This window comes from Trachemys scripta, chromosome 17, assembly GCF_013100865.1.
Source record: "Trachemys scripta elegans isolate TJP31775 chromosome 17, CAS_Tse_1.0, whole genome shotgun sequence".
NCBI lineage: Eukaryota > Metazoa > Chordata > Testudines > Emydidae > Trachemys > Trachemys scripta.
In genome coordinates, this window is record NC_048314.1 from 22,441,858 (window position 1) to 22,456,311 (window position 14,454).

The following is a 14,454-nucleotide window of genomic DNA, read 5'->3' on the forward strand; positions in this document are numbered from 1 at the left end:
AATCATAACCCATCTCCTCTCTGCTCCCACTGAAAAATGTTGCCCGAAGGGCATCAGAGGGGTCTGATTCGATTGCAGGGTAAAGCTAAAGTGGGAAAGTCTCTCCTACGCATTCCTGAGTGAGCCCATCCCCGTCCCCGCAGCCCGTCCCTAGGTGACCCCTGAAGCGGCTGGTACGGAGTGTTCCTAGTGCCCAAGCATGTCTGAGCTCCAGAGTTTTGCTGCTGGAACACAGGATTTGAAACCACAACCGGCCTCACCACTTCACAATCCCATTGTGTTTACAGTGGGACAAACTCACCGGTTCTCATACGCCTCGTCTGCTTCCAAGTAATTTCTCCTTCTCCGAGAATTAGAGGATTTTTGAGAAGCTGCAGGAAAAAGCAGATGTGTTTATTCAGCCACCTGGCAAAGTGCACAGGCAGAGCCAGCTATGGGGCAGGGCAGGCATGCCAGAGCAGCTGGCCATCTGGCAGGGACAGTGCATCAGTCCTTACAGGCCAGTGACTACATACTCCTAGGGCAATATCCAGAGACCTCAACGAACACACCAAACCGCCCAGGCAGCAGCACGTCTGAGTGCTAGCGAGATGCGGCGTCTGAGCGGCAGACATTGGCAGAGTTCATCTCGTCAACGGGACGGTCCCTCATGAGCCCCAGACTCTCCATGTTCCTGCACGTGTCTGCTGTAAATCAAACACGGGAAACGCTGAATCGGGGGCCTGGTGTCAGGGAGGGTGTTAGTGGCTTTAAAGTCACTCCCCGCATCGTCACCTTCCAGCATGGCTTTAAGTCTTGTCTCCCCTGTCCTGGGGCTTTGCCCCCTTGGGAGACAGAGCGGGGCAGGCTGCATACTGGCTGCGCACACACATCTTTCATCAGCATTCATGTTCCGGTTTGGAGCAGAGCTAGGCCTGAAATCTGGATCCAAATGTACTCAAGGATCAGGGTTTGGTTCTGGCCCGTGGAAGAGATGAGCCAGCTATGATATACAGCTCCAGATCTGAACCTCCACAGCGACTGGGGCTGCTCAGATCTGGGGTTCTACTATGGGCCCATCTCTACGTTAGATAAATCCAGGGACCAGCAACCCTCTTCTACCACAATCCCAAACCTTCACCTCCGTCTAACCCCAAACCCACGCACAACTTGTAGTGAAGTGCAGAGAAGTGGAGTGAGCGTTCACCTCTCTAGTCACTTCTGTCCCTGAACCTGCTGTTTCCAGGTGGCCAAGGAAACACATGCCAGAGTGTCATCCCAAGGGCTGCTCCCCCATATTGCCAGCCTCAGTGAGAGTGGGACAGCACGGATACCTGCCAAATACACACCGAGAGCTTTCACCACTGCTCCAAACTCCTCCTCTCTGAGGTGTGGACAGGGTCGTTATGCCCCTAGAGAACACGCTGCCTTTCGGAAGCCAGGGCTGAAATACTCACAGGTACTATTGCCTTTGGCGTGCTCTATTTTCTGGCGGAACGAATACACCCCCATGGAAATGAATATCAAAGCCAGAGACACGGAGACTCCCACAACCACCGGGATGTCATGCTTCTCCAGGACGGGGAGCCAGTTGGAAGCAGGTGGAGATTTCTGCCTGCAAGAGTACAGCAGTCAGACTCAGATCCACAAAAGTACTTGGGCGCCTAGCTTGCATTGTGGGTCTGGGCCTCAGATCAGAACAATGACATGCACCAGCAGGCTAATGCAATGAACGGAAGCAGCTGGCCTCTGTGCGTTACCTTGCTGTGGTGACTGGAGGCCGGGTGGCATTGTCCTGTTTCCTTTGGGTGGATAATCGTACCATCCCTGTAGCGTTCCCAGCAGGCAGAGAATACGCTTTGCTCCTGTTGCGAGCGGGGATTTCCTTGCCCCAGATTCCTGAGGGATGCTCGATAGCTCCAGGTGGCCCCTGGGCAGCGCTCCCTGGGGCTGCAGTGCCACTTCCTTCACCGTCCTGTTCCAAGGGCAACGCCAGGGCAGAAACCTCTCCTGCAGGCAGGGCCCTCCCCGTGGTGGAGGAACTAAAGGCTGGAGACAAAGAGAGAAGCACTGCCCTGACGCTAGGGGCCCTGCAGGATGGTCGGGGAAACGGCAGCCACGGGGAGGGCAGTGCAGAGACTGAGGCAACAGGTGGGGCCTGTTCTGTAGCAGCCCCTGGGGGGAGAAGTCTCCAGTCAGGTGGACGATAGCCAGCGAGCCATCAGGGGTTATGAATCGCCCATGTCAGCATGTCCGAGTGGTGATAACATGCACAGAGGAATGAGAGCCCTCAGCCAGCCAGGGCTGAGGGAGCCCCTGGGCGGTAACACAGGCACCGGAAAGGCACGATGCTCCTGACAGAGTTTTTGCGTGGGTGAGAGGTGAGCGAGGCCCAGCCACGCTCAGGCCAGTGCCAGCAGGAGGCTCACATGCCATGAAGCCCTAGAGGAAGCCAAGGGATGATGCCTGGAGCAGATGGAGCAGCAGTGCCAGCGGGAGTCTGGCTCAGGGGGGCGAGGTGACCAGCACACGCGGCCTGGAGGGTGTCGTGCAGAAGAACGCTTGTGGCACCCCCCTTGACACACAAATCACACCTGACACTCACAGGCTCCTGAATCTGGGCTGGGGACAGGATGTGGTGAGGAGCTGGTTCCCCTTGTGTGAGCTGCCTCACTTGCTTTTACCAGAGGGACCTTGGCAGAGAGCCCCTCTCCTCTGGCATCGGCCCGTCTGAGCTGCAAAACACAAAGTGCATTGGATACGCTGTCAGTCTGGCTGAGGGGCAGGCCCAGGATGATTTAGTTGGGAATTGGTCCTGCTTTGAGCAGGGGGTTGGACTAGATGACCTCCTGAGGTCCCTTCCAACCCTGATATTCTATGATTCTGGCCCTGTGTTAGCCTCATCATGGCCCCATCGCCTCGCGTGGGGCCCTGCCAATCACCATGCTTCGGTCTCTGGGGCAGAGCGTGACCTGGTATAATGCAGGTGTGAGCCGAGCACCGTTTCCTCCTGCTGCCAGGTGGCGTCCCACAGAGGGAGGCTCTGCTATCCCCAGGCCATGGGCAGCCAGGTGAGGAAATGGTTGGCGGTTGTCAGTCGCTGCTCCCATCCTGATACTGAGAGCAAAACATCCCCACTTGACACCTCCTGGGAGGTTCAGCTTTATCCCACAAAGGGGAACTGGACACAGGAATGAAATCCTGACCCCACTGAAGCCAGTAGCCAAATTCCCGCTGAGGTCAGGATCTCAACCACAAAGTTTACATGCCAGATTTACCTGCAGGAGGCTGGTGACAGAGGCTGGGGTATATCCGACTCCCTCATCCCAGGTGTTCACTTCTCCATCTATAAAAGATCAGGTGTGTGTCACTGCTGTAGTCCCCATCAACTCCCGATTTCCTGCGTACATCCAAACCCTTTGCATCCTTCACAGACAGCCTCCGGGAGCTGCCCGGTGTCTCCATCCTCTCAAGCAAAAGGAAGCACAAGAAAGAGTGAGGATGCTCTTGAACCCGTTAGCCAGAAAACCCGGCTGTCTCCTTCAGGAATTGGGGGTCCCAGACAGACAGGCCTGGTTAGCAATGGCTGTTAGCAGACTCATATGTTCCCCCAACAGACCATGGGAAGCTGTGCTCTCTCTCTCTCTCTCACCATTCATGGTCAGCGTTGCCGTCCTGCTGTCCTCCCTGCCGCGTTCTCAGCAACACAGAGAAAGAAAGGGAGCCCCCCTGAGCCCAGGAACGTTGCTGAGAGCTAAGGGCAGCAATGCCTCTGAACCTATTGCAGCAGGAATCTGAAGAGATGCATCATAAGCAGCACAAGAAAGAGTCATTGGCCAGTTCAGCTGAGCTACAGTATCCCCTGGGCAGGAGGTAAATGCTGCAAGGGACAGAATGGACAGTCCCGGGTCAGCACTCCCCTTCCACAGACAGAGATGCGGCAGAACCACACACAAAGCCAAAGGACGGATCTGAAACAACCCAGGCCATTCAGAGCAGCAGCTTGTGTTTGGGGCTAGTGGGATGGACCAGAACAGGCCAAGTGCCACTAGCCGGCATGGCTACTATCGGACTAGCCTACAGAATCTAGCTGCATCAAAGGGCCTCCTTGCTGCCAACGTCTGCTGCCCTTGGGCATTCAAAACTCTGCGTCCCAGCTGACGGAGCTCATAGAGCCCTGGGGCTTTGGATGCTTTAGGACTCCAAAGCGATTCCTGGATGTGTGTCTGTCTCCCTGGACCCATCAGAACAACTCCAGGGCCTTTATCATGGCTGTGGCACTGCCAAACGCTGCAGCATGGCTGAGTGACTGAGATGCCCAGCACTGCGAGGGCCGAAGCCTGTTCCACATCACACTTACCCAGTTCTGCACTGCACTGGCTGCTCCTCAAGTAGCAGTTCTGTATCACACTAGAAACAAGCACATAGAGTGCCACAGTCCCCATGGCTCCAGCTCGGGGCTCACTGCTCGAGGCTCTGACAAGTGCCTAAGAGACACGGAAATACTGGACGTGAGCACAGCAGCACAACAAGCTCCCACCCCAATCCTCTTCTCTAGCACCTAATTCCAGCCTTAGCCCACTTGCCCTTAGCAGAAGTTGATGTCTTGTGGTGAGCCCAGAGGCCACGCTGATGGGCAGCCTTCTAGTGCTTGTCATAGGTCAACAATAGATCTTAGTCAAATAAGCACATTACAGATACTTGCCCAGATTCACTCTTTGTCCCTGCCAGAAAACACTTCTCATTCATGGAGGCAGCACAGTGTAATGACCTGCGCCGAAATCTAGGTCCCAGCTGTGCCACTGACTCACTGCGTGGCCTTGGGCAGGTAACGTAACCTCGCTTCCTCTGTTTGTCCAGCTGCATAACTGGGGTAGTATTTACTGTAATGCGTTATTGGTACAGCATTCGCAGACCCCTGCCCTACCGCACCAAGCACCGCACCAACTTGTAACAAAAAGATGGCCCTGCTACAGTGATCTTACAATCCAAGTAAAGACCTGAGTCCTGACACCTCACAGGGGCTGCGCAGATTCATTAGTGGAGTCTATAGAGTCCTTTGAACATGTGAAGGGCCAAGCGCTCTTATTAGCTGCAGTCCATGACGTCTCGTTTTCCTTGTGGGTTGGCCTTTCCCTCGGCTCGGCACTAGATGGCGCCTGCATCCCACTAGCTGGGGACCGGGAACTATCGTCACTTCCATCAGGAATCCACCTTCATTTATTAATGTGGGCTGTGACAAAATGGCTGATGTTGATATAGCGGGTCCTGCTAGTGGCTCGGGAAGGTGGTAGAGGAGGGAAGCGGGGGAGGGGTTTGCGCCTCACTCTGATCCCCAGCCCCTCTCAACCCCTGCGGGTTTCTTACCCTCGGTCCTTGACGCTGGAGGAGAAAGTCTCCCTGATCTGCTGGGGCAAGGTCTCCCTTCCTCCGGTTCTCTGGTCTTTCAGTTCTCAGCAACACTCCTCCAAACTCCAGTCCTCTCTCCACCCTGTCTGCCTGAAGCAGAGGGGTTTCTTAGGTTCCTGACAGGGTCTTAATTGGTTACAGGTGCTCCAATTAACCTGTAGTAACCTTCCCTAGTCTACAAGGAGCCACGCCTTAATTAGCCTAGGGTTTATACATCTCCCCTCTACCCTATCCATGGCCCCACAAAGTCATGGGACCTCCTCCTCAACCTCCTCCTGGCCATGGCCAAAGTGGCCATTTATTACACCAGGGAGAGGATGTTGGCTGAGGGGGCTCTTTGCAACTGTGGGGCCTATTTCCGGTCCTCCATTCACGTATCCGGGTGGAGTTCCTCTGGGCAGCGTCCGCTGGCTCCCTTGGTACCTTCAAGGAGCAGTGGACGCTGTCCGGGGTTCTCCGCTCGGTGTCCCCTTTAGGTTCTCTCTTTTTGACCTTCACATCCGCCCTTGTTTTCTTTTAGGTTGTCCCCTGTAATCAGTTGAGTTTCTGGGCTCAGTGGATCCTCCCTAAAGGCTGGGTGAGGGTCCTTTAGCCGTGGGTGAGCTTACGCCCACCCACTTCCCCAGGAATTTTCAATAGGACCACTCTCCCACCGCTCCCTGGCCCTGCTGTATCACAGATTTTACAAAGGGAGTTGTCTACAGAGCCACAGAAACCCTCCCATGGATACACAACTCCATAGACGCAGTCTCTGTCATAGCCCCCCAGAGCACAGCCCTTGCTGAGCAGGAAGCTGGAGTTAGCGCCTTTGCAAAAGGCTGAAGTTTGCTATTTATTCCCAGGTGGAAGCTGCAAACGTTTAGCTACCATTCGGCATGACAGAAAGTGTTCCGTGTGTGTGACCCCATAACGGTCCCTTCCAGCCACCCCCAGAACCTCCCCCGCAGTGCCTTGAACAAGTAACTGAGACAAGAACGCACAAATCTCGCAACGCACGCAGTGCCGCGCTCCCCAGATGGCTACATCACACTCCGCTCCCTGAGCTAGCCTTTCAGGCCATGCCAAACGTGATCCATGGAACACGCTGACCCCAGCACCAGCCTGGGTGGATTCAGTTCTCCCTCCACCAACCCAGTGCACTTGGGATCTAGGTGGGTGAGGTGCAGAGAGGCTGGGCCAACCAAGGCTACCTCCCAGCCCAGGGGTGGGCTAGAATAGTTGTCACAGACACTCCATGCTGCTTGCATGGGGCACATGGGCCACTGGATCCACAGAGTCATGGTCCTTCCTCTGGACAGCCTCCAAAACTGACCTTCCACACAGGGCCCCACAGAGGCCAGCACGGAGACAGCTGCTCAGCACACAGGCACGCACAGCCCCTCTGCTCAGCTATCTGACCCCAGCTCATCTCCTGCAATGGTGGGGAGGGCCCGACAACAGCCCTCTGTGCTACAGGTGAAACTGGAAATAACTAACCAGCTTTAGCCTTGAGAGCACCTCTAGTATCTATCCATCGATGAGCCCTCCTCACCGTGGTATCTGAGCGCCTCCCACGACCAGGCCCTTTCACCCAGATGGGTCTAATGTTGCCAATTGTTTGCACAGACTATTTAAATTGGACTCAATTTACCCATCACAGTAATGCAGCCACCTCTGAGGTAGAATATGACAGCAGAAGTGACACTGCACACCAGGGTAGATATTACCTCCACAACAGTGCGCACTGAGATGTCATCCATGCACCCAGAGCCTCTGGTACTCCGGATACCTGATTTACATTACTGCGGCGCTTTGGAGATTACCCTTATCAGACGTCCCCCCTCCCCCGTCACTGAACTCCTGGTTCATGAAACAGCCATTTCCAGCAAGGCTGGGTGCTGCACTCACCCCCCCATCTACTGTGGCAGAATGGTCTTTAAAGACGATGAAGACAGAAGAGCACAAAGAGGCAGCATTAGCTTATCGCTGAATAACCTCCTGAGCGATGACTCACCGCACAGGAGGCTAATGGAGGAGGATTATTTAGTGGATGATCAATTACTCCCCAAGGACAAGGACAAGATCAGTTGACTGAGGCTTATTGCCATGCAAATGACCATCAGGTTAAACTGAAGGGGCATTCACCTGCTAATAAAGTTGGACTTCCCCTATTTCTAACATCTGCTCTCATGGGACAAACTGCAGAAAATCCATGCTTTGCCGTTCTCTTTCGTCACCTGCAGGAGCACCAAGACTGTGTCCTACCATTGGCTACACCCGTAATGGTGACTTATGAATTCAGGGGCTGCACTTGGGATGCTTTTTATGCTCTGTCTCCAATATGGACGTGCAGCCCCCAGGAGCAGAAGCAGCCCATGTCCCATCACATGCAGGGGGCAGTAAGGCCATTCCTGTGTTACTGACAACACAGGACTGAAGATCAGTAAAACAAAATGGCTTTTGCAAATCTAACTTTTCTTTTTGCCTTTTGTGAAGTTGAAGTTTTGCACTTCAGTCAGCTTAGGGCAGTGAAACGAGTCTGGTGAGTTTGACTCTCGTTCTAGGGAATGTCAGGCTCCAGCTCAAGGCCTTTTGCTTGGATTCAGTGCTTTAAAAAGAAAAACCAAACCAATAAAAAACAACCCATTTTTATCCATATTAGGTTTTTATAATCACTTCTCTCAATTTCCACCTCCTCCCCCAGTAAAACTTACAGGGAGGGCCTAACAATACTTTAACCCTTTTTCAGTCTTGTTCCTAGTGCCTGGAGCAGGGCTTGGTGACACTTACAGACATCTGAATTAGACCTTCTTAGGATCATTCAGGGATCTCACTGTCTTCCTTTCACTAAGCAGCTATTTTGGGTGTGTGTTTGGATTCTATACGCCATTCTGCCCAACTACAGTAAACCCAGAGTACAGTAACTCCATTAACATCAACCAAGTTATTCCAGATTTACCCTGGGGGAACTGAGTTCAGAAATAGACCTTCAGAAAAGGTTATACATTCTGGCTGGTCTCACCTGGTTTATTTTGCTTTCTCAAAGAATGCCTTTACAATGGGTAAACCTGCCGATTCCGTCTCTTAAAGTCCTGTTAATCTCCTTTTTCTGAAGATGAAAGATCAGGTGCACAGTAGAGGGCTTGGGTTTAATGCCAGCATCTTCATGAGCTGAAATATGCATGAAGCAAAACAGACATAGCTGGGGTCAACACGAGTCACAAACCAGAATGAGTGGGTAGCTTTATCACCTGGAAGAAAGGAGAGACATCTGACCATTCAGAATGGCATAAGGATTTCCTAATAGTACACAGTCCTGGAGAAGGGGCCATCATGTTACTTCTCTGTCATGTTACTCCTCTGAATGCCCCTTTCAAATGAAACATCAGGAAATCATCCTTCTAGGACCATTCATTTGTTTGGTGTCACTTTGACAAAGAAAAGCTGAACACTCTAAAAGGGAAGTGAAACTGGAAGAGGGAGACGGAGATAGACATAGAAAACACATGCACCAGATGAGTGCGAGGTGAAAACAACAGATGAATGAGGTGAAAAATATTTTATATTTTTAAAAGATTAAAGCAATGGGAATGTGAAACAAGCCAGCTTGCTCCACAGGTAGCCCACACAAACCATTCTGGACCCTCTGTCCCTTAACTAACCTTTTCTTAAGCACCACTAAGGGATTTGCCTTAAATTCTTCTCAGCAACTGGCCAAGATTGGGTTCAGTATCTGACACCTCTTATCAACTGGCTCTGGTTCACAGAGGTGAGCTCAATAATCTAAAAGATGTTTTTCACCACACCTGGCCACCTGCTGTCTGAAAATTCTTCTCATCTCCAGCAACATGACAAAAACCACAGCATTCAAAAACACAACATATGTCTGCATCAAATACATGTAAATTGGAACCTTCCCTGGCATTTCTCACAAATCCACAGGTAGATACAGGACTAACCTGAGCAGAGGTCTTCCTGTACTACGTGGACCTAGAAAAGCCAGATACATACGGTCTATAGCTGAATGTTTCTTCTGCCATCTGGGATAGAGCAGCAAGCACAACACAGGAAAGGGGAGCAGCAGGCTGTGATCACAGGGACTCAGAGAAGCAATGAAGTTCTTAATATTTTCACATTCCTACAGCTGTTTCCTATCATTAGCTAGCATCTCTTGTGGAAGAAGCACAAACCATACACCATGCTTTATGACCACACACTCTTCTGCATCGCCTTACTCTTGCATTTCAGATAAACAAAGCAGCATAGAGACTTCAAAACATTTAAAGCCATTACACACCAACTGCCATCGGCTCTAATTTGCAAGGACAGTCCCCACCTTTTCCAGCTCTCCATTGCAAAGTCTCTCAGTCGAGATAAAGTCTGTCCTTGTTTGGAGCTTTCAGATGTTGGCAAGTTTGCAGAGGTGAAAAATTCTGTACACATTCAAAATAAGGTACTCCACTTCTAACAAGATAGTTAATTGCTTTGCAAAAGATTGGTCTAAAAGAGACTAATCCTTTTCTTAGAATGATCAAATCTCCCCCAAATCATCATAATACATACACTTACACCACACTTTACAGACATGAACAAAACCACTGACTTTCCACAAAGAGTAAAGAGATAAACTTTGGTTGGATCCCTTTTGAGAAGCAACAGAATCCCTGGTCCTTCTGCTGCCTGGGTGGGGAAGCAAAGGCAGTTGCGAAAGGCTCAGGGATGCAAAGCGGTGGGCCGATACCTGTCCCATTTCACAGCCCAGGCTGCCTGTGTGCGCTCCCTCTTGCTGTTTGTGGTTTGGGATCCATGTTGCTGAGTTGCTGGAGCGATCTGCAGGAGGAAGATGGGTGGGCTATGGGCTGCTGGATAGTTGCATCATCCCCCTGAGTCTACACTGCTTCCCCAGCAAACAGAAAACCCTCCAGGAGATGCACAGTGAGCTGTTGCTTAACTACCAGGGAGATTGGGCTGGAAGATTAACTCTTTCCTCACTCCAGTGGATGTACACTTTCAGCAGCACAAAGTCCTGGTGCTACTGACAAGGTGCACGTGGGAAACCCACCTGCATTTAACGATTGCAACTATTAATTTCCACCTCTTTATCATCTGCTCTCTCAGAGCCCTTCGCAAACACTGAATCTCACAACAGTTCAATGAGGGTTCTGTGAAGAAGCATTAGTACGTGCAAGGCAGGTCATTGTGCACATAAGTACAGCTGGTCAGAACTTTCTCAACAAAAGTTTTTAATTAAAAAAATGCCGTTTTGTCAAAACCAAACATTTTGCGGAAATGTGCCAATTTCAGCTGACTGTAAGGTCACTGAGTGCTGGGGTGAACTCTCCGGAGAGAAAGACCCAAATTGAAAACCTGATGGTTTAGATCTGAAAACAGATATTTCATCACAATTCCATTTTCATTCCAGTGAGGAATAAAAAACTTTGAAACCTGAAAAGTTGTGAAATGGAATGGTCATTCGCTAGCTAGCTTTACACATGAGTGCTCTTTTGCACGTGCAATGCAGATTTTGTTCTTGTGTGTGTGCATACAACAATTTTGCACCTGCAGTTTCTGGCTATGTCTACCTAGGAAAGAGATGCGCTGTAACAGGTTAGCTAACACATTAACACAGGGTAAAATATTAACGTAGACAAAGCAAGGTTTGGTTCTAACATGCGTTAGCTGGTCGAGGTGACCCCTCCTAACACGTTCAAACACAAATTGCCCAAACACTAATATTTGAATAAGTTAGTTAACATGTTCGTTTGCTAGGTGGCCAATTTGGAAAATCCAGCTCAATACAGCACAAAGCAGAACTGCTACCACAGAATCTCTCTTAAAGCTTCTCTAATGGTGTCAGCAGTAGGCCAGACCCTTCAGCGCCTTCATTCCTGTTTGCATTGGGCTGGCTTTCAGAGAGCAGACACACTGTGGCATAACATTCATCTCTCCCACCCCATCCCCACCCTACTACGTATTACCTTCTTCATATTATGATACATTGGACTGTAAGCTCTTCAAGGCTGGGACCTTGTCTTGCTATTGGCACCATAAAGAATTTAGCACACACTTGAGGACTGTAAATTAATAACTGAGAGGTCATCACTCTGCAGGCCTCCATCATTTGGGGCAGCAGGAGATTGTTTTGATCCTATTACAATTTCACTGCGATAGGGAAAAGAGCACTTTCTGAATGTGCAGAATTTCAAAGATATTCAAATTGTGCCAATCCCCTCTCTGAAGCCGGGTTTTATTATGATGCTAATGTGCATGCTGTCTGCATTGCAGACTTCATAGTATATCAGCCTGAATATAAATTATAGTCACTTTGATTTTTGTCTTAAAAATGCTGATACTAATGCTCAACGGTTTCATGTCGCATAACGTTCATGTTCTCTGCTTGCATTTCTGAGATAGAGAAAATCTCAGCTTGGAGCTCTTAAATGCCTCTTTTGTGCTTATTAATTTTCCTTAAGTTAGCTGCGATTCAAGCAAGTTCATATTTTAATTAAACTTCTTTTTCTGTTTATAACTCTCTCTTTTAAACATAACTGAATTAGAAACATTAAATCCTCTTACGTCCACAAGCATATTACTACTGTAACAGTAATATATAAAGGCACTGGTGAGGGGTGAGTGTCGCTGTACAGACACATGGTACAAATCAAGCCACCTTAAAATATACTACACTAGATCAAGTGTTTATAATCCAAATTACAGGGTGTCATTACAAATTAATCCACTTTTTCCACCAAATGGTAACCAAAGATCAAAAACAAGACCGGGAGTGAATGAATGAGGAAATAGAGTGTTGTAATAAAAAGATTCATTACATAAGGGGCATATTTAACTCAATAATTATAACATTAAGTATATAAAGAAAGTACACACTCCTATATAACCCATTTGGGTTGGCTGGATTACTTGTGATTAATGCAGTCATGCTGAAATCATGCCAATAAAACCTTTGCATCACTCTGCATCATGTATTTAATGAATTGGTTTACATGACATTTTACAGACTGTTTTAGAAATATTTTAAAGACTTTTAAATTCGCTGATACTATTCTGTGTAACCCTACACTAGTCAAGACAGGCTGCCTTACTACCATGAATCCAGCCACAAAGGCCTTCGGGGCGAGAGAGAGAGAGAGAGGGAATAGCTTTCTGTAAATCATAATGCTGCAATCTAATTTATAAAGCACGCTCAGCACAGCACAGACAAAACACAAAAAGATCAGCAGCAAAAATTAAACCATCATAACACACTTCAAAAGAAACTCAAGAGCCAAAAGATGCTGCAGGAGGAAACCAGTTCCCATAATATAAAGCAGCAGCATTCAGTAACAATAATGATCACTAATGAACAAATGGAGCCAGCCAGTTCTGGAGGTTTCTCTCCTGTAGCATGAAGCGGGACCTGATCTGTGTTTTTTAGGGACGATGGGAATGTAGAGGCCCACGTTGCTGGGCAACTGAGGCAGCTGCAGGGATGTTTTTTAAAAGGCTTTTGTCATTTTTAACAAAAGATGGAAAAAATGATTGTGAAGCCTGCATGGAGGGCTTTTTGTCGTCTCCCCATTATATATATATATATTACTGATTTATTGCATTCTAATGATGCTGAGTACAAAGATGGGCTCCCAACAGCTGCTACAAGAGTAAAAATGAAATGACAGACATAAGCAGGTAGCTTTTGTTTTCCCAGAACTTTCAGTGTAGAAACTAGGCAACACATTTCAAATTGATGGGAAGGTGCCCACATTAATATTTGTATGAAGTGAATTGGTTTAGTTTATTTATTGGTTTAAAGAAGATTTTCCACAACGTGGCCCCTGCACCTCTGGGTTATATGGAATCACAATGGGTGTAAATGCAGCACAGAATGTGGTTGTTTGTGAAGTTCTATTGTAAGTTTTGTGGGGCAGAGACTGAGTCTTCCTTTCAGACACTGTGCTCAATAAATAATGCACATCAAAGATTCCTCATTTCCTGCAGTCTCCTTGTACAGTCAAGTTGCTGTGGTCTCTATATCCTAAGCCAGGGGTCGGCAACCTTTCAGAAGTGGTGTGCCGAGTCTTCATTTATTCATTCCAGTTTAAGGTTTCATGTGCCAGTAATACATTTTACTGTTTTTAGAAGGTCTCTTTCTATAAGTCTATAATATATAACTATAAACTATTGTTGTATGTAAAGTAAATAAGGTTTTTAAAATGTTTAAGAAGTTTCATTTAAAATTAAATTAAAATACAGAGCCCCTCAGACCGGTGGCCAGGACCCAGGCAGTGTGAGTGCCACTGAAAGTCAGCTTGCGTGCTGCCTTTGGCACGTGTGCCATAGGACAGGGGTATGCAACCTAAGCCCTTGTAACAGAATGTTCTGACACAGCTATGGCAGTAAAAGGAAGCAAATTTTAAATTACATGATTTCTATTGAGAAGAAATAGTAGATCAGTTCTGGCTGCTCACAAAGAACTAAGGTCATAAAGACAATTAAGTTCAGTTGAGTCCAAGTGTTAAAGCCAACAGGGGATAGTGTGAAATTTTAGCCCAGGCCTCACTAGCCCCCACATGGGCAGCGTAAATCAGGGCTTTGCAGAAAGTTGGGAAGCCACAGAAATGGCTTCTCTATTTCTCTCAAGTCTGAGGGTACGTCTTCACTTACCGGAGGGTCCGGCGGCAGGCAATCCATGTTCTGGGATCGATCCTGGAAGTGCTCACCGTCGACGCCGGTACTCCAGCTCGGTGAGAGGAGTACGCGGCATCGACGGGGGAGCCTTCCTGCCGCGTCTGGACCCGCGGTAAGTTCGGACTAAGGTACTTCTAATTCAGCTACGTTATTAACGTAGCTGAATTTGCGTACCTTAGTCCGAAGTGGGGGCTTAGTGGGGACCAGGCCTGAGACATCATCTACTGGGACACTAAGAGATCCAGATGCAGAAGATTCCTTTCTAGTCTCTGTGTGTATGTTTGCAGCGTTGTTGTAGCCATGTTGGTCCCAGGATATTAGACACACATGGTGCGGAAGGTATCTTTTGTTGGACCAGCTTCTGTTGGTGAAAGAGACCAGCTTTTCAGCTTTCCCAGACCC

General features: G+C 48.8%; 1 protein-coding gene across 1 annotated transcript; it reads right to left on the reverse strand.

Annotated features, from left to right (window-relative positions):
• Nucleotides 1–297: 297 nt before the first annotated feature.
• Nucleotides 298–8,754, reverse strand: LOC117867202. Its single transcript, XM_034752029.1, has 7 exons — nt 8,390–8,754; nt 4,340–4,466; nt 3,258–3,325; nt 2,585–2,714; nt 1,740–2,028; nt 1,437–1,594; nt 298–371 (listed from the first exon to the last, which is right to left on the reverse strand). The coding sequence occupies exons 2-7, from the start codon at nt 4,422–4,424 to the stop codon at nt 298–300; spliced, it is 804 nt and encodes a 267-aa protein (XP_034607920.1). The 5' UTR covers nt 4,425–4,466; nt 8,390–8,754.
• Nucleotides 8,755–14,454: the final 5,700 nt, after the last annotated feature.